This window comes from Lichenostomus cassidix, chromosome 1 (assembly GCF_008360975.1).
Source record: "Lichenostomus cassidix isolate B80296 chromosome 1, HeHo_3.0, whole genome shotgun sequence".
Taxonomy (NCBI): Eukaryota; Metazoa; Chordata; class Aves; order Passeriformes; family Meliphagidae; genus Lichenostomus; species Lichenostomus cassidix.
The window spans coordinates 25,594,761-25,618,246 of NC_139479.1; the positions used below are offsets into that span (position 1 = coordinate 25,594,761).

At 37.3% G+C, this 23,486-nt stretch overlaps 1 protein-coding gene across 4 annotated transcripts in view; it reads left to right on the forward strand.

The window, feature by feature from the left end:
- The window catches only part of TFDP1 (transcription factor Dp-1), a 41,755-nt gene extending 25,696 nt beyond the window's left edge, over positions 1-16,059 (forward strand). For 3 of the 4 annotated variants that reach the window (XM_085053458.1, XM_085053450.1, XM_085053468.1), the window contains exons 5-12: positions 2,708-2,829; positions 4,275-4,440; positions 4,633-4,779; positions 9,699-9,767; positions 11,053-11,204; positions 11,767-11,933; positions 12,488-12,569; positions 14,722-16,059. In XM_085053458.1, coding sequence (XP_084909584.1) covers positions 2,708-2,829; positions 4,275-4,440; positions 4,633-4,779; positions 9,699-9,767; positions 11,053-11,204; positions 11,767-11,933; positions 12,488-12,569; positions 14,722-14,869 — 1,053 coding nt within the window. In that variant the 3' untranslated portion in view covers positions 14,870-16,059. The remainder of the gene's footprint in view (positions 1-2,707; positions 2,830-4,274; positions 4,441-4,632; positions 4,780-9,698; positions 9,768-11,052; positions 11,205-11,766; positions 11,934-12,487; positions 12,570-14,721) is intronic. The other variant, XM_085053478.1, reaches the window with a different exon arrangement.
- Positions 16,060-23,486: the final 7,427 nt, after the last annotated feature.

Below are 23,486 nucleotides of genomic sequence, written 5' to 3' on the forward strand. Positions count from 1 at the left end.
AGAGAAATTTTGGATAAATAACTGTCAACTTAACAGTTCTGAAGGGGATAGCAAGAACTAATAAAAAAATTACCTCTAGAACCCTAAAAATTAGGTGGAGATAAATTTTCTGTCAGTGTGCAACATGTTCTTTGGAAACAGAATTGAGGATTTGGCTTGTGACCCTACTCAATTTTCTAATTTTTGGGTGCTAAAAGTGGGTTTTTAATATTTAAAGTATTGAAGTTTTTGAGTTTGTTCTTTCTTCAGGTAGTCTGATTTATATTTCTTAATACTGTCCCCATATAAGTTTTTTTCTGTTGAATATTGTGGAGTGTCTGGCTGTCATGCCGTTTTTCCTGTTCAAATCTTACTAAGGAGCTAAACTGTAATCTTGTTCTCTTTTGAAATCAAGAAACTGGCAGGCACTTCTTTTTCTACTTTTGCTTCCCACTTCCAGTCCCTCTGTTTTCACTAGAACCATCCTTCAATTCTTTCTGTAAGATTTCAATTTAGGATGTTCCTGGTGATTCAATAGTGTTCAACTCCATTCAAAGTCATTCTTGTTCATGAGCTTTGCAGTAAAATTTAGGGGCATCAACATTTCTATTTAGGAAAATAAAACCAAGTTCCAGTAAAACTAAGGAACTCCTTAGAAGATTCTGAAACTGTAGGTTGTGGTCTTCCTTGATTAGTAGTACATCAAAGCATATAATTCTGGCTAGTTTGCCTATTTTTGTAAGTTAGAATGGGGATGTAGAGTTGGTTTTGTATGTTTTAGCCATACTTCGCTAGAAGTCTCACACTAGAAGTGAGCTTGTGAATTTGTGCACACTTCATTTCTTCCTTTGTAGTGTTGCGTATTTCAGGATACTCCTGAGCACAGAGAGGTCCAGGGATTGCTGCTGCCAGTTTGTTTTTTCTCCAGCTGCAATTCCTCTCCTTCTCACCTCCCCCTACTCCCGTACTGGTTTGGCTTTCATCTTATAGCAGAGTGAAACAAATTCTAAATGTGGTATCATGGTGGGGCTGCTCATGGAATTAGGAAGTGAGGTCATTAGAGAGTGGGATTCTCTGCAAGCAAGGTGTTGAATCATCTCTTGCAGTCTTCTGTCACTGTGTCCTAGGGAATAAAAACTAGCTAACAGCTTTCTTCAGTTCTCCATACAGTCTACTTACTTAAATAGCACATGGGTAGTTTTCACGCTCTTTGGAGGCATTTGGTGAGCCAGATCAGCTGATATCAGAATTGATAGTATTTTTTTTCATGGGCAGAAAGTGAACAGGTTCACCTGTGTCCTGTGCCAGCATTCTCCACCCTCATTCTATTTCCCACAATCAGAAGGTTTGCTTACAAAAAGTAGCAGAGGAGATTACTTGGCTTTTTTGTATGAGTCAGAGACATTTCAAGTATGGTACAAAGCTACTGGAAAGGAGTGCCTAAAATGTTCTAGCTGTCAGAAGTGGATGTAATAAATTTATACCTTAACTGCTCAGAGAGGTGGCATAGTATCAAAAGACAGTATTTGTGAAAAAATGCAGCTGTTTGTATTTCCAGGCAGCTGAAATCACAGACATCTAACAGTCACTAGACTACCTTTGGCATTGTATATGTAACACTCCCACATGAAATGTTTCATTTTTGGTTTTTTGTATTTTACTCTTGTTGAGACTAAACTATTGAAGGTGGCCTAAGAAAGAAAATTAAGTCTTGCTGCTGATACAGAATGTAGCTGCAGGAAAATGTGGCTAGCTTGTGGGTGGTTATGAGTGTAGGTTCTTTGGATGTTTTTTTCTTTTACTTGATGTTAGGGATACAACTTACTGTTTCCACTGGGAGGTAAATGCACCCCAAAGAAGTAGGCCTATCTTTCTACAAAACAGTAGTCTGTGTGGTATCAATTTTTTCCTCTAAACCCATATTTTCTAGAAAGTTAAATTTCTAACAACTCAGAGATAAAAAACATCACCTGCAAAAGTGGGTGTTCTGTTTCAGCTGGTTTCAGAGGTAGGAGGTCACAGTTCTGTGTGCTAGTATATGTATTATTACTTATGATCAAATTAACACATCTTCAGGACTGTTCACCTGGAGGCTGGAAGACTGTGATTAGCCAAGTGTGTGCTCTTAATATTTGCAGTGGAATGGTTTTGCCTAATTTGATGTCACTCACTCCTGTCATGAGGGAAGTTTGCCCTTATTCTTCCTCACATCTAACGTATTAGTGTTGACTCTAGTGATAGAGGCTGTCACCAGGAGAGAGGTTTCTTGCAAAGCCCTGCGTTTTCTCTCTTGTTTTACTGATTTTCAGATTTCTTACATTCATATTTTAATTGTAATTTACTGCAGCATCCTTATACATAATTTGATAAGGTTGGGTTTTTTTCCCCCTCCCTCCCTTCCTTCCCCCCCTCCCCCCCCATTTTCCTTGGAGGGAGAAAGTGTGTTTTGATCTTGTGTAGGTTAGTGTTGAACAGTGTTAAGACATCCAGCAAGCATGAAAACCTTATTTAAGGAGGTTAAAATATAAATGCTCATAACTTAAGGAGTCTTCCAAATACATTAACTGTAGTCTGAAGTGTTTTATGATAGTGTGTATGAATTAGATGCATCCAAGAGAAGTATGTAGAGAATACTACTAGTGTTTGTATAATGCATCATTGCAATTGCATCACTTATGAATACCTTGGAATTCTTACCATTTTCCAAATTATTTTGTCTTTACTGTAGGTTATCGGTACACCTCAGAGACCTTCAGCCCAAAATACTATCCTGGTAGGAAGTCCACATACACCTAACACACATTTTGCATCACAGAACCAGACTGGAGATTCTTCACCGTGGTCTGCTGGGTGAGCAAAATGAAAGCTAGAAAGGACTAATAAACTGTTGGAACTTTTATTTTAAATATTGTGATAGTGTATGTACTCCTCAGACTAGCGGTGTGGGAGAGTCTGTTTATTTTTTCATCAAGAGCACTTCACCACTGAAGTAGATTGTACTAAAATAGGGAGTAGTCACAATATAATGAGTATCTCTTCATTTCTTGTAAAAGAATGCAGAATATTTTCTGTAAACTCTGGTAGATATTCTGACATTACTAACATTTAGAGAATCTAGCTCCTAAAATGGGACAGGAATTTGTCTGACTTGATTCTATGATTTCTCTTATGCTGGTGTATTTTCAGAAAATACAGTATATTTCTGATTGAACAAGGGTATCCCAAAGTATCATTTGAAAGAAGAATGCGGTCCTTTTTGGGAAAAAGTATTAAATAAAAGGAATGCATTCTTTCAGTGTGTTTTTTCATGGAAACTTGTTTTTAAGGGTATCTTGTTAAATGTAGTTGCTTTAAGACAAAATTTATTATCAGTGGCCTGTTACACATAAATAGATTTCTGCTTTGGAATTATACAGTGAAATGAGATACAAGAATTGAGACTTCCCCTTGCTGACACTAATTTTGTTGGTACTTGTATTTTTCCTCTAGTTACAAGGAACTTTTTATTAAAAAAACTCTGCAAAGCAGAAAACTTTGCTATACTGCTTGTATCTTGTAACTTTGAAGTTTTAATAGCAATTTCATATACTGTATAACTTCAAATCTGTGTTGTCATAACACTGTAATGTTTAGTGAGTTCAGCCAATACCAGACTTTGTTCAATCAGTATTAGTATCGCATTGCATAGAAAATGCTCAATCTATCTAATTTCTTCTGTGGTCAAACTAGATGTGCTACTTTAAATTAAAAATAAAAAAAATTTTTAAAGGACAAAAAAGTTCTCTCCTCTGATTCAGTTTTCATGTTTTAGTATTTATCCCCTTATCTGTTCCTGTCTTGAAGTTTGGAAGGTTTTCTTCATTGACTTCTTCAAGGAATATCCCTGTTGTTAATTTATTGTCTGCTACTAGAAACATTTCAGGCCAGGTTGGATAGGGCTTTGGGCAACCTAATTGAGTTGAAGATACCCTGGCTCAATGCAGGGGGTTTGGACTAAATGACCTTTAAAGATCCCTTCCAACCCAAACTGTTCTGATTTTGTGATTCTACTGCAGCTGGCAAAGTTGGCAAAGGAATGAATTTGTATTGTGTTTCAGCATCAAGATACTAGAATTGTTTATAAATATTGTAAACTGTAGGGGAAAAAATATAGGAGAGAATGTTGGGAAAGGGTAAGAAGCAGGAGAAAAGGGAAGTCTTGGGTTTTTTACAGCAGTGTGCCTGTATTTGAAAAAGAGACATCAAATATTCCAAAGTTCAAATCTTCTTAAAATATATATTATACGTATATTTAGGAAGCGGAACAAAAAAGGCGAGAAGAATGGCAAGGGTTTACGTCATTTCTCTATGAAGGTTTGTGAGAAGGTACAAAGAAAAGGAACCACCTCATACAATGAGGTGGCAGACGAGTTGGTTGCAGAATTCACTACCACTGATAATCACATTTCACCAAATGAATCAGTAAGTATATGGGAAGTTGATTACATGTGAACTGAATGGGGGAAGAGAAATTTCTTTTGAGATTTTTCTGTGTTTCCTACTGCTAAATGAAACAGTTCAGACATTAACTGAGTTTACCCATTTGCTGTAATATGTTTATTTTCAAATATTTTTGACACAGGTATATTTTTGATTAACGCACTATGTCTACAGCAGGCTTATGACCAGAAGAATATTAGACGACGTGTCTACGATGCCTTAAATGTCCTTATGGCCATGAACATTATCTCTAAGGAGAAGAAGGAAATCAAATGGATTGGTCTACCTACTAACTCGGCTCAGGAATGTCAGAATTTGGAGGTATATGCATTTGAAAACTCACAATGGCTTTGTGTTTGAGTAAATGTTCACAGCTTTAGTATGTTCTGATGCAATATGTGCCTGTAATCTTCTGAGATAGCAACATAAAATAGTGCAGCCCTCTTCGAATCTTTTTATTTGTGTATACTCAACACACACTCTTCGACTTTTAGATTGTTCAAATGTGTGTCAGACTTTCTTATTGAATGTCTTGGGGAAGAAGTGAAATGCTTTATACTGAAAGAGATTAATAAATTCTGGCAGGATTTTTTTACTATCCTGACATTTGCAGAATAATAAAGTTACTGAGGTTTACTGAAGTAAATCCACTTCATCAGAACAGAGCAAGACTTTGTATTTTTTCTTAATAAGTCTAAATTTCCCTCACGAGGACTAAAAAGTCATTGTAGAAGCTGCCAAAGTGAGGGGGAAAGTGGAACAAAAATGTTTTGGAGCCTTAATTACAAAGGTATAATTCTAATTTTTGTTTGATACAGATAATTGACTTTTCATTCAATACTGTAATTGCTATCTAGCTAAATTAAATTCAGGGTGCCTAATCATGAATTGAGATTTATTTGAATATCATCCCAAGTTTAAATTATTAATTAAGAGAGTGATAATTGGAGCATAATTAATAGGGTGAGTTTGGAAGGTGAAGTGGTTCCAAGATGACAATGCTGTGTGCTGAATAGGGAACCAGCTAGCTGGAGGGATTTTTAAAGTAAATTTCTTTGGATCTGTCACAAAGTAGGGCAGTGCCAGCAGTGTTGGAGCAAAAGAAAAAAGTATGGCTCAAACAGCTGGATTCAATGTTTTGACTGATAATGTCCTAAAGAAGAGCAGGGTAATATTAGTACTGAAGTAAAAAAGCAACTTACAATGTAATAATGCACAGTGAAGGTTCATGCATTTGAGATGGGAATAGTGATATCTTCTGATTAAAAGAAAGTGAGAGCTTGTTGATAGGCAGTCAGAAGAGGAGGAAAGAGGCCACAAGTGTAATACAGTGAGTTTCTGAAGGCTAATGTTTAATTTGTAAAATCGTCATGCCTAGTAAAGTTTATTTTGTTATTCCATCTGATACTGTTTAGCTTCACCCTTACACTGTTGAAAATCAAGCCAAATAGTTTATAAGGAACATAGGAGTTTGACGGCCTCCTCATCAACTATCTATTGTTTTAAATATTCTTAAACTCGTTTGTGTGTAAATTAGAATATTAGATTTGGTAAAATATGTCCTGATAATGCAAAAACAGAGGGTGTGGAGCAATTAATAAGGTCTGTGTCTTTAAGTAGTCCATAAGGCAGTATAGTTTACTTGTATGGGATAGAAAAATATCTCAGGTGTGTTTTAAGTTTTTTGGGGGGTGTTGTGGAGCAGAAAGGCCTTGCAAAGTGAAGGCCTTCTTACCCTTGTAGAATCCTTGCTCATTTCTGCTACTTCTGCTACTTAACTAGAAAAGCATTCTAAGTCAGCTAAACTAGAAGTGAAAAACAAGTTACATAATTGTAAAACAATTATTAAAACAAATAAGTGCTCACACTATAGAGCTATTAATTAGTTATACCTAATGCTTGTTTCTATCATAGTTTATGGTAGTTGATTAAGCACATTTGTTGTGCCTCACAAGTATGTAAACTCATAACAAACTAACAGTCTAAAACCCTAAATTTTTGCATTGAAGTGTCTTTGCCATACCATCATGAAAATCGTATGTTGTAGTGCCGCAGGAGGAAGGCAGTTATTTGGCTTATTTTTTAATGCTGAATTGTAAGACTTGAGCCTACCCTTTTAATTTTTTTTTAATACAGCATTTTGCCTTTTTACATCTTTTGTTTTTTCAGCTGTGTACATGTGGGGGGCTGCGGTGTGTTCATTTGTTTTTCACCAAAACCAAACAGAAAACTGCATTCATGGGAATTTTTAACTTGAGTCATTTCCTTGCTAGTTGCACATTGTAAGGATGTAAGAAAAGAAGTTGTGTTCTGTCACTGTTGAGCAGCTAGCAGAGTAATGAATGCATCGGTTCTCAGTGGCAAGAAGGAATGACCTTTATTGTTTTGATTTCATCACATATATAGAGTTCTCAAAAGTCACCCAGATTGGTCAGTCAGAAACCTTCCCCCAGGCCTGATTGGCCAGGCCTGCACTGCCCAAGTTCTGGGACACTGTTCCAAAAACATCCAAACTTTATCTTTATTTACAAAACACAAGAAAACTTCTCATGGGAAAAACTGTGCTAGCCACAGTGTTCAGGGCCAGCATTCTGTCTATTCAGGATCTTGGTTGACAGTAGCAGTTACCTAGGAAGGAGGAAGAGTAGGACCCAGGGAGCTACAGGCCAGTTAGCCTCACAATCCCTGGGAATCTGATGGAATGGTCCATCCTGGGAGGATATCTCTAAATATGTGGAATACAAGAAAGTGGTTGGGAGTATTCAGCATGGATTCACCAAAGGCAAATTGTGCTTAAGCAGCCTGATTGCCTTCTGTGATGGGACAATAGACTAGGTAGAGGAGGGGAGAGCAGTGAATGTTGTCTGCCTGGAATTTGCAAGGTTTTTGGCACTATCTCCTACTATAGCCTCATAGGCAAGCTCAGGGAGTGCAGGCTAGATGAGTGGATAGGGAGGTGGATTGAGAACTGGATGAATGGCAGGTGTCAGAGGGTTGTGATTGGTGGCACAGATTCTGGTTAGAGACCTGTAATGTGGTTACCCCGTGGTAACCATGGGGTCGGTGCTGGGTCGAGTATTGTTTAACTTACGCATCAGTGACTTGGATGAAGAGGCAGATGCCTCTGCAGTAAATTCAGGGACAGCACAAAGCTGGGAGGAGTGGCTAATAACCCAGAGGGCTGTGTAGCCCTTCAGAAGGATTGTGACGAGTTGGAGATATGGGCAGAGAAGAAATGTGTGAAATTCAGCAAAGGCAAGGTCCTGCCCCTGGAGAGGAATAACCCCACACAGCTGTACAGGCTGGGGGCAGCCTGTTGGGAAGCAGCTCTGTGGAGAAGGACCTGGAGGTCCTGGTGGACAGCAAGCTGTCCCTGAGCCAGCACTGTCCTTGTGGCCAAGAAGGCCAATGATGTCCTGGTGTGCATCAGAAAGGGCATTGCCAGAAGGTCAGGGGGGTGATTCTGCCCCTTTCCTCAGCCCTGGTGAAGCCTCATCTGGAGTGCTGAGAGGGGACCTCATCAATGTCTGTCAGTATCTGATGGGAGGTGTGAGAGGATGGACCAGGCTCTGCTCAGTGGTGCCAACCAATAGGACAAGAGGCAATGGGCAGAAACTGATGCACAGGAAGTTCCACCTGAACATGAGGAAGAGCTTTTCTGCTGTATTGGTGACTGAGCACTGGAAGCAATTGCCCAGAGAAGCTCTGGATTCTCTTTCTCTGGAGACATTCAAAAGCTGTCTGGACCCCCCCCTGCTTGGGGGGACACTCCATGAGCAGGGGAGTTGGAATAGATAACCTCCAGTGGTCCCTTCTATCTAACCCTATCTAATCTGTGAGTGATTAGAGAAGATATTGACTGATGTTTTCTGCTGTAAGTTGTGGTTCAGGCATAATTGAGACAGATACATTATCTTTCTTTTTAATAGCCCTCAGTATTTCTTCCACAAATTTTTACTCTTTTTTCATAGTTCGCTTTTAATATTGGGTCATTTGTGGCAGTGTATTTCAGGTGCATGAGAAGCTTCTTATGAAATACCTTTTGTTTGGTTTTGAACATACCATATGTAGTTGATATCCTCTGAATATTGTTTTTAATTGGAAGTGATGGTGACCTAGTCATTCCTTATTCAGTTTCTCCATCCCATTCATTGATCTCTCATGTTTTGATCAATAATGATCCCCATTATTTCATTCTCCTTTCAGTAGAGTCCTAATTTATTTGTTATTCTCTTGCATAGAGTCTGTTCTGTATCATTGATGATCCTGGTTGCTCTTTTGTATGCTCATCTTGAAATAGGACCATCAGACCTACAGAATTCAAGATGTAAACATTCTGCTTCATAGAGTAATGTAGTGAGAATTCCTGTTGGTTCTCTGTTTCTTGCCTAATAATGCAGATTTTTGGCTGTCGTGGTGTACTGAGCTGGTGGATTTTGCAGATAGTGTAATTTAAGATCTCTACTGAATGTCATTTTTTTTCTGAAGTATACATGGATTTGATTGTTTGCTCACACATATCCCACTATATTTACCAGAAATAATAATTTAGATTATGTAATCACTCAGTGTTACAAGACACTTTGAGTTTGCTTTATGACAAGCTCTCTTTTTACTATGCCAGGTAACCCAGCACTGCCAGCAGATTCTATCATCTTGTCACCTTAATCTGATTGTCTGTAGTTTGAGTAACAGTCTGTGCATTAAGTCCTTGTGGGAATCTGTTAGGGAGCTTCTTCCACTGAGAAAGCTGTGTATTTCCTAGCTTTTGGTCTCTTTTCTTGTTATTATTTAGTGCATAGTAAATACTGTGAGGCCTTAACCTTGGCCTCCATAGTAGCTTCATGTCTTTAAGCATCTTTGATGGATCTTCTATAATACCTCCAATATCAATAGACTCTCCATCAAGTGGATCTTTCTTGTCTATCTTTGCCTCTTTGAGAGAATTCCAATAACCCTTTGGGGCATAACTTCTCTTCGTAAAGATGTTTTCATCTTCTTCACAGACTTGTATTTTATTACCCAGGGTTCTAACTCTGTTTTTATTAGTTTCCATAAGTAGTACTGATGTGTCTTGATAGTTTAATGTCTAAATTATGTGCAGAACCTTGATGATTGATTGATATGCTATCTCCTACCTCCAGTTCTCTACTGTTGAAATGATTTTAAGGGGAGAAAATGTTGGCATAAAATGCTACTTAAAACCAACAAACTGACAAGTCCTTGTTTTCTGTCCTAAGGTGGAGAAACAGAGAAGAATTGAAAGAATAAAGCAAAAACAGTCTCAACTACAAGAACTCATTCTACAGGTACAGTCAAGGTACTCTTGTCTATAGGGCAAGGTAACTTATATCTATATTCCTCTTGTTTTATCTCAGTTTGAGGGATGGGAAACTTCTAGGAAGACTAGAGGTGACTTTCAGGATAAGGTGTATGCAGTTTTTATTCAACACTGTAGTTTAGCTGGGACCATGCAGTTGACCGTTGCTATTGGGGAAGCCATCAACCTTCCATAAATTATGATGAGTTTGTTTGGAGTTTCAAGTATGCTTAAACAAGATTTATGCTGATAGGAGCATTATTTCATACTGTACGCTCTGAATTTTCCAATTCAGTTCTTATATCTAGAATTTTCTTCTGTGTCAGCATCCAGAGCTAAAATTATGTGACTAGAGGTTGTCTGTTAGAATGCTCTGCATTGTGCCTCTCTGGAGACTCACTGCCACTGGTGAGTAAGTGGCTTGGCCACTGTGAAGCAGTGGCTGAACTCCTTTCCACATTTCCCCTACTACACTGGGGGAATCAATAGTCTTATTTCCCAAGTCACTGTGCTGCTGGTACACTGAAATATATCCCTTCCTATGCACTAAGAATGAGAATCTCAGGGATGCAGAAAGAAAGTACAGATAGCTGTGGGACAGCTGCCTGATTTTTATCAGTCTCTGTGCTGGCTTTGGTCTTAATTCTTGTTTATTTCATTTGATTTCACGACCAGAAAAATACTTCTGCTTTGTTCGTAGCTTACTGTAAGATTTTTGAGTTTCAATGTTTTTTAATTATTCAAATTGCTAATTTTTAAAATGGGAACATTCCATTGTATAAAGCAATTTTGCTAAGATGTTAAAAGTCTTTAATCTTGAATGGGTAATTCATAATCCTAATGCCAGATATTCAAATCCCAAACATTTACTTTTTTAGCATATAATTCATTTCAGTATTAACATTCAGGTATATTTTTTGGAAGGCAGTAGTTAATAGGGAAGAGTAAATGGAGAGGAAATAGGATACTGTATGAGACTTTATTTTTCCAATCATTATCTCTCCATTCTGTCAAGGATCTGTCCAAGGAACTGTCCTGATGTAGTTAGTAGAATGTACATTTTTTTCTCAGTTAAGTTTTACTTTGTCATCTTTTTTAATACTATGATCTGTGGCTCTCCTTGCATCTCAACGTGCAGGACTATGGTAAACACTTTCTGTCCTTTTCTGCATTTACTTGCAACCATTGCTGGAATTCTTCATCTGAGGGATTTTTTTGTTAACATGATCCTACAAGCTTCATTCATACTTTGATATTGCTGTTGCTTTTTCTAGCAAATTGCCTTTAAGAACCTCGTCCAGCGAAACCGTCAAGCAGAGCAGCAGGCAAACCGACCTCCACCTTCCAATTCTGTCATCCATTTGCCATTTATCATTGTGAACACCAGCAAGAAGACAGTGATCGACTGCAGTATTTCCAATGACAAGTAAGCTAACAAAGGTTTCCATCTGGCTTTTGGTGGAGCTCTGAGTCTGTAGAAATGTTCATGTTCATTTTGTTAAAAATTAGGTACAAACTTAATTTACGTGTGCCTTTTGTATATAGAGACCATGCATTTCAGACAGCTGTTTTATATAACTTTTTAATAAATAGACTAATTGGTTCACATTTAATAACTTATATAAGACTTGCTGTCTAGAGATATTAGGTATCTCTCTTGGTGCTTTGTGTCATACTTAACCAAGTTGTGTTTTCCTTTGGCTTTAACACCATGAAATGCAGCCAGCAAAATTGAAAATGGATTTTGCTTTAAGGACTGCAGTTCTCCACTTCTCGTTCAAAAAGCTGTATTTTTTAATCAGCTAAATAAGAACTGAATGTAAGCAGTCACAAGCAACTACATAAGTCTTGAAAAATTTAATTGCTCAATGTGATGTGTCACTAACACACTTAATACTGTATGTAAAGCTTTTGAAATGCTGCAGTTCCTGAAAATGGAAATGTAGTTGAAGTTGCTGAAGCTAACTGAGACATTTTTTCCTCTCCAGGTTTGAATATCTATTTAATTTTGACAATACTTTTGAAATTCACGATGATATAGAAGTACTAAAACGAATGGGAATGGCTTGTGGGCTAGAATCTGGAAGCTGTTCAGCAGAGGACCTAAAAATTGCAAGGAGTTTGGTTCCTAAAGCTCTGGAACCATATGTGACAGGTTAGTTACTCCAAAAAGAGTGGTTTTGTTTTCCTCCTTAATACAGGACTCTAAAAAAACGCATGAAAATACCTTAATTTCCACTGGTTTGTGGTAAAGATTTCTATCAAGTTCTCAAATTCCTCTGCTCTTTAGTGTATCTTAGGGAGCAAATAACACAGTGACTGATAAAGAATGGACTGTTGCTCTTTGCAAAACATTTTGCATTATGCCACACAAGTAGATCTTTGCAGTGTGTAATTCTTCTAAGAGGACAGCATCTATGCTTGATTCGCTTGCAAAGGCAAAAGGTAGTAAGTGCAAACATGTAACGAATACTGAAGACATCTGTCTTTCTCACTTCATAATAAATGGCTTTTTAAAGTGTATTTTGAAATGTTACTGTTGCATTAGCCTTTTTAAAAATGATGTGGTTTTGGATATAGTGCATCAATATGTTTCATTGTCTGGGCTGCAAGACTCCTTTTCTGGATTTTAAAAGGATTAAGCATTTCCACTGCATTAGATGGTTGTGTTTGGAAGTATTCCTGAGATGTGTGTTGTTTGTTTTACAGAAATGGCTCAGGGATCAATCAGCAGTGTATATGTCACATCTTCATCAGGTTCTGCATCAAACGGCACAAGATTTTCAGCCAGGTGAGATGAAATTTTCAGTTAGTTTTTAAAATCTGTGGTCATCAAAGAAACTTGGATATTAAATGCTTCATGAAACAAGTTCTGTTTTGATTAAATGGGGACTGGATATGTGTTTTTTCTCAGGCATCACTTCTATGGTGGTTCTTAGCAGTGACCTTAAAGAAATCTTTTCCTGTATAGTTGAAAGGGATTAGACTGGTGTTAATCTTGAATGCGTTGTTTGTTTTTTTGGCGTTTTTTTCTAGTTTATAGTTTGTGACAAGAAAACAGGTACTTCTCTAAAGATAAAATATTGGAAAGATTCCTTTGTCTTCATTCGTGTCTAACTTAAAAAAAAGTTTTGGTGTTTGGGTTTTAAACAGCAGTCAGAAGCTGGTAGTGTGATAAGCCATAAGTAGTGTTTAACTGTGTTACTTACAAGTTTCTTACTGCTGTATTAATCAAAAAGATGTCCTTCTGTGAGCTCCACAAGGTTGTAAAATGAGTCAAATATTCAGCAGTTGGATTCTGTGATTGCTGAGGTCTTTCCTAAACTAATTGATTCCATGATCATTGAAATGTTTGACATCCTTAACAAATGCTTGAATTACGTTTTGCATGCTTTGTGCAAGGGAACTGAAGCTTGAGTGAGAATTCTGCCAAAATGTCTTTAGAGATGCTGAATGGTACCTAAAATCTGCTGTTTTCACTAAGGTTCCTTCTGTGGTCATTAGAATGGGGTAGTGAAAAAGAGCCCATGTGTTTTTAAGACTTTGAAATTTGAATAGGCCACTGTTAGCCAGAGGCCAATAGAAAACCAGAGGCTGACTGGGGTTCATTATCTTGGTGAGAGCACAAGAACTTCTACCATTTCTATTTCTTAGGAGTTTGGAAAAGGGGAGTGACAAATTATGTTTAATTATAGAATATATATGAATATTCATGGCATTAGCTGTGAACATTCATGCCAATACAAGTTGTGCTGCCAGGGCAAATAAAGGCTGTATATTTATTTAACAAGGTCTCTAAAGAAAGTCGGCAGAAGACTGAAGAAGCTACTACCAATACCTTCATCTCAGTTTCTTTGTCTTACTTACTAGGATACTGAGGTTATGAAATACAGTTCTATTTTTATGAAAAAAAAGAATGGATTTTGGTTTTGTACTCCCAAATTTTACAGAAACACAAGAATAATCTCCATTTTTTGTTGTTTTGTTTGCTTTTGAAACTGCTTTTGCAGCTAATTGTGACAGACCTGTTGTAAGTTGTCTGACTACAGCTAGACAGATACCTTAGAATCTTGCTTCTGAATAAGTGTGCAGGGCAGCAGAAGCTCTTGAAAGTCTCTTACTGGATATGTTTTTCTTGTGAGCTTCTAGGATGTACCCCTGCAATTTCATTCTGCGTGATCATAGACCATTGAATTGGCTCCATACAGCAACAAGCGTGCATGACTGAATTATGTGCATTAGCTGAATTAGCATTTAAAAAAATACTAGCAAGCATATTTTTGAAAGCAATTTTTTAATGATGAATGTCTTTCAAGGGAGATATTATTTTGTGATTTTTTTTTTAAAAATATTTTGTCAAGAATTTGTTTAATAGTTTATCAAACTATTTAGAAAGTCAACAGTTAGATTGGCAAAATAGCAAGTAATAATGGAGGCAGGAATTTTCCGTCTCTATTAAAATAAAATATTGCACAATGAGAAGAAAACAGTTTCAAATTAAAAATACAATACATGACAGTTTACTATGTAATATCAAGGAGTTAAGGAAAAGCTATTAACTCCTCAATTTTCCAGGTCTTTGAATCAAGATTAGTGATTCTGAAAGACATGATTCACTTGCACAAGTGTCCGGTGCTGCATGGAAATACTAAAGAGCTTAGATAGCTGAGTAGCCTTAACACTAAATGTACTTTAGAAGAAACCTGAAAAACATATGTGTAAAGTGCCTGTGGAAAAGGTTTAATCTTTATATTGAACCTAAAGGAAGAAACATAATAAGAACCACTTCAAAATTACTTGAGACTGTTTCAGCATTTTAGGGACAACTTGGACATACATTAAAGACAATTTATAAAGTAGCAATGGCAGATTCATTAAAGGAGTGGACTAGATATAGGAGAAATCATTAAGCAATGCCAACTGGCTTTTTCTTTTTTTTCCAGTGACTTTTCCAATGGTGGAGATGGAATGTTGGCTACAAGTTCCAATGGATCTCAGTACAGTGGCTCCAGAGTTGAAACACCAGTTTCTTATGTTGGGGATGACGATGATGATGACGATGATTTTAATGAAAATGATGATGACGACTGATGCCCTTTGCTTGTAGACTATTTTTTTGTTAAAATTCAGCAGGCTTCAGGAATAAATTGTTCTAGGGAGAAGTGTCTCAAATTACTTTGCCCCATCCCCCAAGGAGAATATTGGTAAGCAGTTCTGAGTTTAGAAATTGCACCTCTGATAAGCAAACAAGGATTGTTTTATGTAGGATATTTTTAAATGTGGTGTGGATGTGTGTTTTTGATACCAGTGTGTTAATGCAGAGCCTTTATTTACTCTTGTTTTAGGGGTTTTTGGTTTGTTGGTTGTTTTTTGTTTGGGTTTTCTTTTTTACTTGAGGGAAAAAGAATTTTACCCCAAATGTTCTTTCAAAATTTGCTAAAGAAAATGTAGACACATCATTGAGAAATAAAATGCTATCCTTCTGTGGAAAATGAATACACTGAATGGCAATTTATTTGGAGTGTATTTTGATTATGCCACTTTTTGAGGGATAGTGAGCTAATGTAGTAGTATTTTTTGTTAATCATGCAGTGTCCAAAGAACCAAACAAGAAAGATACGTCCTACTTTTTTACATGTTAAATTCCAGGAATGTTGTTGTGAACTTATTTTCCCTTAAATTATATCTAACATTATGATTCCATCAAGTTTATATACTTTTCACTGTATGTTGGAACATATGAATTACAAAGTTTTTGGCAAATGTTTACTGCCAGTTGGTGCAGCTATATAAAATGTCTTGAAGGTTTGGAATGAATTATTGCTTATGGTAAAATTTGCCTGATTTCTTACAGGCAGTCTTTGGAAACTTTTTATTATATAGTTGTTTACATACTTATAAGTCTATCATATAAAGACATGTACTGAAACAAATGTTTGTATTTGTTTCATAAGCATCTTCCTGTAATCTATTATAAAGTTGAAATTAAATATAGAGAATGTTTTAAGTTTTTTAACTCAAAATTTGTCAATCATTTTTAATAGTTCATTTTTATAAAAGGAATTTCAGGGCAGGTGGTAGTCTTTTTAAATTTATTCACAAACAATTAACTGCACAAATACTGTCAGCTGCCTATTCTAAGACAGTAGTCTTTTTATTGAAACACAAATAAACTTTTCTGTAATATTTTATGGAATATAAAGAGACTATAATTGTTTGACTTGTTTAACCTTGGCACTGTTAGTTTTTATTAATAAAACGCGCATGGGCATTTTTAACAAGCTCTGTGGTTTTTCTAATTCTAGGGTTACTTTAGAACATTTCACTTCTTATCATAAGACCTAGAATTAGCTATCTTGGGATACTGTATTTATGCTACAGAGGGCCCAGATTTTTTGCTTTGATTTAGTAATTTGCCCTTAGAGCTCTTGGTAACTCCACATACAAAAGGCAGTAACTTACCCCAGTATATTCTCTTCTTTCACACTTCCTTACTTCATCCATGTTGCTTCTCAGCATGACAGGTCAATCTTAGTACTCCAATTCTGCTTCTGTTTAAAATCCCATGCATAATGTCCTAACTTCTCATCCCATATTCCTCAGTCCCAGTGTTCTGTCATATATTCCTGTCCTCAAAACAGGTTTTTGTCGGCTTTCTGTATACTTCCTCCTTTTTGTTAGATCACATCCTCTGCCCTCACCTGCAGGGGTGTACTGAACCGGCTCAGTCTCTGCAGGCTACTGTTGGAGTCAGGATTTGATACTTTGGAGTCCCTGCAAAGTATTAATAACTGTGCTGATTGTGGTAAGGGCTCCTAGATGCACTTAAACCCTGTGGTAAATGTGAAGTCTGTTACATGGGTTTTTTCCTCTAAGGGATTATGCATAGACAAATCTTCTGTGGGAAGGCGGGGATGTGGGTGATTAACACAGAGCAGCTGATACACACTGAAGGTTTTTGGATTGTTTCAGACCATGTAATATGAGTGAACCAAGCAAATTACTTTGTGGGCCTGTGAGAGAGAGTAGGCTAGTTGAATGCTTTGCTTCTCACTGAAGATTCCATTCTCTGCAATGCTAATGCTAAACACAAGGTTCTTCTTGTGGCTGAGACAGTTGATGTCTTTGATGTTGAATGGCAGTTCAGTCTGCAGAGGAACTTCTGACAGTACAAGGCGATTATTCCAGTTTTCCCTTACATTCTGCAGTGTATGATCCAACATCTACCTGCAAAGAGTGGGTTAGAGGGATGTTGGGGAAGGAAGGCTGAAAGCATCCGACAGTTTTCTTTTGGTTCTTACTGGTGGAATAGTCCTCAGATAAGATAAGGTCATGATGGGAGTGAAAATGTGACAAAACAAATGTTTTTAAAAGGTTACATTTTTCTTTCTTTTGGTTGCTGATGAATCTGTGAAATGGAATTTGATAATTTAAACATTGGAGTGGTTTGGTGGAGATGAATTTTTTTGAGATTTCTGGTTGAACTTGATGATCTTAAAGATTTTCTTCCAAGTGATTCCATGATTCTCTATTACCTCAGGAGAGGTTTCTAGTAAAGGCAATAATCAGTAAGAAGAGAAAGTCTAGAGACTTTTTAAATAGTTGCTTGATTTCAGGCAGTCATTTGGGCATACTGTTCAGGTGAAAGAGGAAGGGGAAAAAAAAGACCAAAAAAAAAAGACAAAAGGAAAAGGAGTCTTGAAGAAAGGAAAGGAGGAAAGGAGTCTTGAAGAAGTAGGATAAGGGAGGCTGTGAAGAAACAACAGATTGTAACTGGGTCTTTACAGAGGGCCATAAAAAGAGGACAAGGTATAAGTTGGAAAAAATGAGAGAGCAAGAGAAAAGTAGTCAAAGACTACAAAATAGACTAGTAGTAGAAACTTGTTTAAAAAAAAGAAAGGTAGAGGAATATATATGTAATAATGTCAGGCGTAGCATGAAAGGAACTGGAAAGTGAAAGATATCTTTTAACTGTATGGTTCTGATCTCTGAAAAAAGTGGTTTCTCATGTACAGATGGAAAACGAAGATTAAAAGCAGGAACAGAACATAACAGGAAATTGTGGACAGGAAATTGTTGAGGAAATCTGTGGAAGAAAATACTGTAAGGAGATAAAAACTAGAATTCAGTTTAAGAAATACTAAATGATGGTAAAGATAATGAGAATTGTAATGAGGGCTCAATTTGGGATAAATCTTGGCAGGAAAGGCATGTACTTCTAATTCCTTTATTTTGCCAGCACATTTTTGTGATGTGAAGAAGAGGAAGAGAGGAAGAGTTGCAAAGTGTGTATTTATGCCTATGAAATGATCCTGCAGATGAGTCCTGAGAGCAGTGTGCATCTTTTATGCTTTCTGAACTGCTACTGAGCTTTGAAAGACTGTCTATTTTGACATGTGTAACAAGTGGAGGATTTCTTGAACTGTTTCACAAAGAATCTATTTTCCTTTTCCTATAGGAATTTGTCTTAACCAAGGTAGCAGCAGTTATGACTTTGGAAACTTTTTTTTTTAAACCTTCCTTCAATGGAAGGTGGCAACTGTTGCAGAGAGGAAGAAATAAATATAGCTAATAGGGCACTGACCCTTGATGGATGCCCATTTATTTAATGGAATGAAAGGATGAATCTTTAATGAAAGGATGTACTGTCACAAGCTACAACTCATTGTTTAATCAGTGAATGCACAGGTTGTAAAATCTTCATATTAATGAGAACTCTGAAAATTGAAAGTTGTTTTAATATAGAAAGTTTAAAAAAAACCCAAAACCAACATGAGGTAACACTACTGGAATGATCACTAGTACAAAGGACAACACAGACAGTTTTCCCCAGATAACATAATTTTTTACTGTAGGTATTTCCTTTCTCTTTTCTGGTTATGAGAAATGTAGTAGGCTATTTCTCTTTATTAATACATTGAGTTAACAACTCACCACTTGTCAGCCCTGTCTACTTCCAGAAGGATGAGGCTACTATCACACACACTTTATTGTTAGAGCCTTAATTGTCGTTTATTTATCAGGAAAAGCAAAGATGAGCCAGCACATTGAGAGCAGCCTTTTCATGTCACTATTTTCTAAATGTAGGATTTAAGATTTTTCCAGGGTTTTTCCTCATCTTTGGTTTATCCTTGAGCTTCCATGGATTCTGGAGGGTTACCAAAATGCTCGGTGGGCTGAGGCAGTTGCTGTATGAAGAGAGGCTGAGGGAGAGGGACTCATTCAGCCTGGAGAAGAGGCAGCCTCAAGAGACCTGAGGCAGCCTCAAGAGACCTCATGGAGCCTCCCAGTGCTGCAAGAAGGTTATTGCCAAGGTGGAGCCAGTCCACTGTGGTGTGGGATGAGAGGATGAGACAACACACACAAGCTGAAATGGGAAAGTTTCCAGTGGGATATGAGGAGGAACTTATGATGGTCAACCTGTGTAGCAGGCTGCCCATAGAGGTTGTGCTGATTTGATCCTGTTTTCAAGACCAGGCAGGAGAAAAGCCCTGAGCAGTGTGGAGTCTGACCTCGCAGCTGAGCATGCTTTGAGGAGGGATTGGATGGGAGACAACCTGAGGTGCCTTCCAGCTTGAATTACCATATGGATCCCATAAGAGAGAGGGAAAGAAAAGAAAAAGCATGTTAGAAAATGCCAGTGTTGGGAACAGACTATCAAGGGGGTCATCTGGCTTGCCAGACTGCGAAGAAAATGAATGGAAGCTCAGCTTACCTTCAGAAACTGTTAAAAGGTATCAAACTTCCATGATGGAAATGGTGGTTAAAAGAGCATGTAGAAGTGAAGACTCTCTTCCTTTAAGAGGAGATTACTAAGAAGCAGAAATACAGCTGATGCTGAGAGCAGAATGAGGAAAGGTAACAACCAGTAATTCATGGGTGTTTCTGTTTTCCAGCGTTTGGTTATGCTGGGAATTCTTGTCTGGCATGATGATGGTTGTTACCTAGCACCACCTGCCCCTCACTCAGTTGAGCCCCTGCCATCCTCACATTCAGTGAACATCAGCACTTTGTGAAACATTAATTGGAAAAAATCATGATTATTGATGCACAGCTTAGCTGTGGTAAAGGCAGAATGTTCTGATGTGGAAGAGAATAGAGAGGAGAGGCTGGTGTTAATTGAAAATCACCCATGTAATATTATTACAAGTGCTTTTCTTTGTTCTGCCATGACCTTTCTGTGAATTTTTTTATGTTCTGAACAGGTTGAAATCCTAACTTAAGCTGAAAAATTTGATCTTTGATTATGTTGCTGTGTACACATCATGGTCTATCGCTGTAAATAGTGCAGTTTCATCAGCCCTACCTCATCAGAGCATCTGCATTGTAACATGTTAAAAAGACAGCAAAGTTGCAGACTTCAGGCAAGATTCCTGTTCTTTATTCTTGAGAGAATTTACTAAAAATAAAGCAGAACATTAGCACATACTCTTAAAACAGGCAACCCCAGTAATTTGTGTTGGGCAACTTGTGGTGCTGACTTTTAATGAACATTAAAGTAGTAAGTTCTTACAGACTAAAATAATGCTAGAGTGCCAGTTTTCAAAGTGTGAAAAAATAAAACGTGTCAAAGAATGTGAGGAAGTCCTGTTCAAATGTGGTCTAGGCAGCTTGAGATCAGCCCTGAACCTCGTATTAGAAAAAGTGTTGGAAGAAACAGCTAAAAGAAAATTAGAAGCCTGGAAGGTTAATTGTTAATGACAAAGTACAGAATAGATCTTACCAAATGAATGTGGGAGGAGATTGGAAATTGTGGGTTGATTAAGGAAACAATGGCCATGTTTCAGCATCTTTAAACCCTTTTAATGTCATACTGTTCTGATTTTTATTATGTTTCACGATACCAACAGATTGTATGTTAAAGGGTTATGAATTTTTTACTGCTGAATCGTTTTTGTGGCATTATTGCTGACTGAACAGCTGCATCAAGTAAGGTTGTATTTCTGTTTAACCATTTCTTCAATAACCCAGAAGAAAACTTTAAAATATTATAAAGTAATACTGGTTAGAAAAGAAGTAACCAATGAAGAGGACAGATTAATGTGGATTATTTGGCAAGCATGTTGTGTCCAAAAATGTTATGGTTAAACTCTACACTTTTTTTAAACTCTAAACTTTGTTCTACCTTGTGAACAAAGAATTCAAGGTACACTTGCAGGAGGAAAGACTGTGCTGAAAATGTAGGATCCTAAAAAAGATCCAGGGTGTCAAGGTAGGCTCTAACTGCATATGTCTCCTATCCTGTTTCTTAAGGAACGAGTTTATCTGAATTTGAATGTATAGGTAAAGCTAATAATGGATTGGAAAATGGTGTTACATCCAGATACATTGAGTGAGACCAGTAGGGAGCAGCCACATACTTGGTAATATCATAATTTCAAAAGGATGTTGGAAAAATCAGGAAAGACTCAGAAAAAAAGCCCTTCCCCCGATTATTTGATTCCTAAGGTCAAGATCTATTGCTGTGAGGCTTACAGAACCCTTATTTTGGCTTGTTTAATAAAATGGAGGATTAAAGGAGAAATAGTGTTCAGGTCACACAAAAAAATACCATTTCAATAGGCTCATAAATGTCTGAGACAAAAGTGACAAAAGTTTTAAGAACTGGAACTTGAAATCAGAGTAATTAAAATGAGTTACCTAGTTGATGATAGTAATAAACCCCTGGAACATATTTTTATGGGAATGATGAAATTCCCACACTGGTAACAGTAGGACTGCATGTAAACACATTAATGAATGAAAGGTGTTATCCCAAGTGTCTCTCTAGAATTCAGCTCTTCCTCAGAGGTGTAGTGGGATCCTATAAAGGGATTTTTCAGCCCAATTTCTGCTGTCAAAATAATGAGAAGTTTAGCCTGTCCATTGTTATCACTCTGGTAAAAAAAAAAAATTGGAAGAAAAGTGAACAATCTTCATCCCCAGTGAGAAGGGCTTTTCAAATCAAATTGAAGGACACGCGTTCTTTCATGCACATACTTATTTTACTTAAAATAATCTTGTTTGAGTTTGAGCTTTTGTGCCTGAAAGAAATGAAGCTTGTGAAGGGAGCTTAGGTGCACAGCAGAAAATACTTTCTGCAAGCATTATTGATGTAGCTGTTACTTTACATTCAATTACTGAAAGTAGCACATGGTTAGACAGCTTTATTTGTTGCAGAATCAATCTCTGCCTGACTTTTATTACAGGTAAGAGATTAAAAACAGCTCTGTGATACAGTGGGAGGAATTCCCAAGTGCAATTGCAATGACATCATATGAGACCATTAAGCAAAGACTCAATTATTAATATCTGGTACTTGGCAATTCTGAAAGGTAGAGGAGGCTTTGAACTTGCTGTAGTCCCATAGCCATAGCACAAAGTCCTTTAAGCATCCTTGTATTCAGTGTTTTTCTGCACTCCATTTTTTTATTCATAGTTTTTAATAACAGACTTTAGGACTTTACACTTCAATGATTTACTTTACCAGTGCTATGAATATTCATAAGGAGGTGTGGAGTGGAAAGTGCATCTCAAAGCAACCACTGTTCCTCTTCACACTGATCTTCAAGAGTTTTATTTAACACCTTTAGCAGGTAAGTAAGGAAACTAACAATTATTGGAGATAAAAATTCATTAATTAATTCATCTTCTGGCCTATTATGCTTTCCTTCTGGTTAACCTTGCTGTTGCACAGCTGGTAGGAAAAAAGGGCAGAGGGTCTGGCACTGAGAGCCACTGTGTGTTCTCCTCTCATACTGTGCCTGGCTCCTGCGCTGCTCCAGAGGCATCACTAACCACCCATCCCCATCCTAGCTGATCAGCATCTAACTAAATTCAGAAATTCGCATTTGCTTGCAATTTATTCTTGTATCTGCTGCTTCAGTTTCCCATGTAGCCTGACTTCTTTTATATATTGTTTGGTCTAATTAAATATTGCTAATATTGCAGCTGAATTTATGTGTAACCTGTGTATATGAATATACCTAGATATCCCTAGATATACATATGTATATATCTACATATATTCCTGATTGCATGTGTATGTCTCTCCCAAGGAATTGGAGTCATGTGGTGAAAGTGGTTAAAAGACTGATTAATGTTGCCAGTTTCAAATTTGAAAACAAAGCTGTTGAATTAATTCCTTTACACACTTCGTACTAATGTTAGCTCCTGCATAGCAATAATTATTATTGCTATGTGTATACAGCTGTTAGTCTATAATGCTTGTTGGTCTATAACACTAAATTTCTGTGACTACAGAGTAACTTGCAGCTGCTGCTGTACAGCTGGCACTGGTGGCTGAGGTCCTCTCAATCTCCAGGGTGAAGGTGATGAGGCTGGAGAGCTCTTAGAGGAAATGTCTGTCTTCATTTCTTCACTGTCGTTGCTGGTGGTTGCTGCTGCTTGCCCTCCTCCCCCTGGACTCAGCTGCTTTTTAGCTTGTTTAGGTTTTGCCAGTCATGTTTCTCATCACTTGGGCAGGATGCCCTGCAAGTTTCCTTTCCCATGTACTTATTTTGGTCTTTGTCTTGTAACTTCTGTCAACTGGGTGTCTCCAAAATGCAGCTGTACTCACTAGATGACATTCTTGTATGTAATGGTGGGCTGTGCCATGCAGTAATTAGTGTTACAAAGTATTTGCATGATGGGTTTTCTGCTATTTAAGTGTGCTTGCATTTGGGTTTGGGCAAGTTATACTAACTACACACAGATAAATACACTTTTC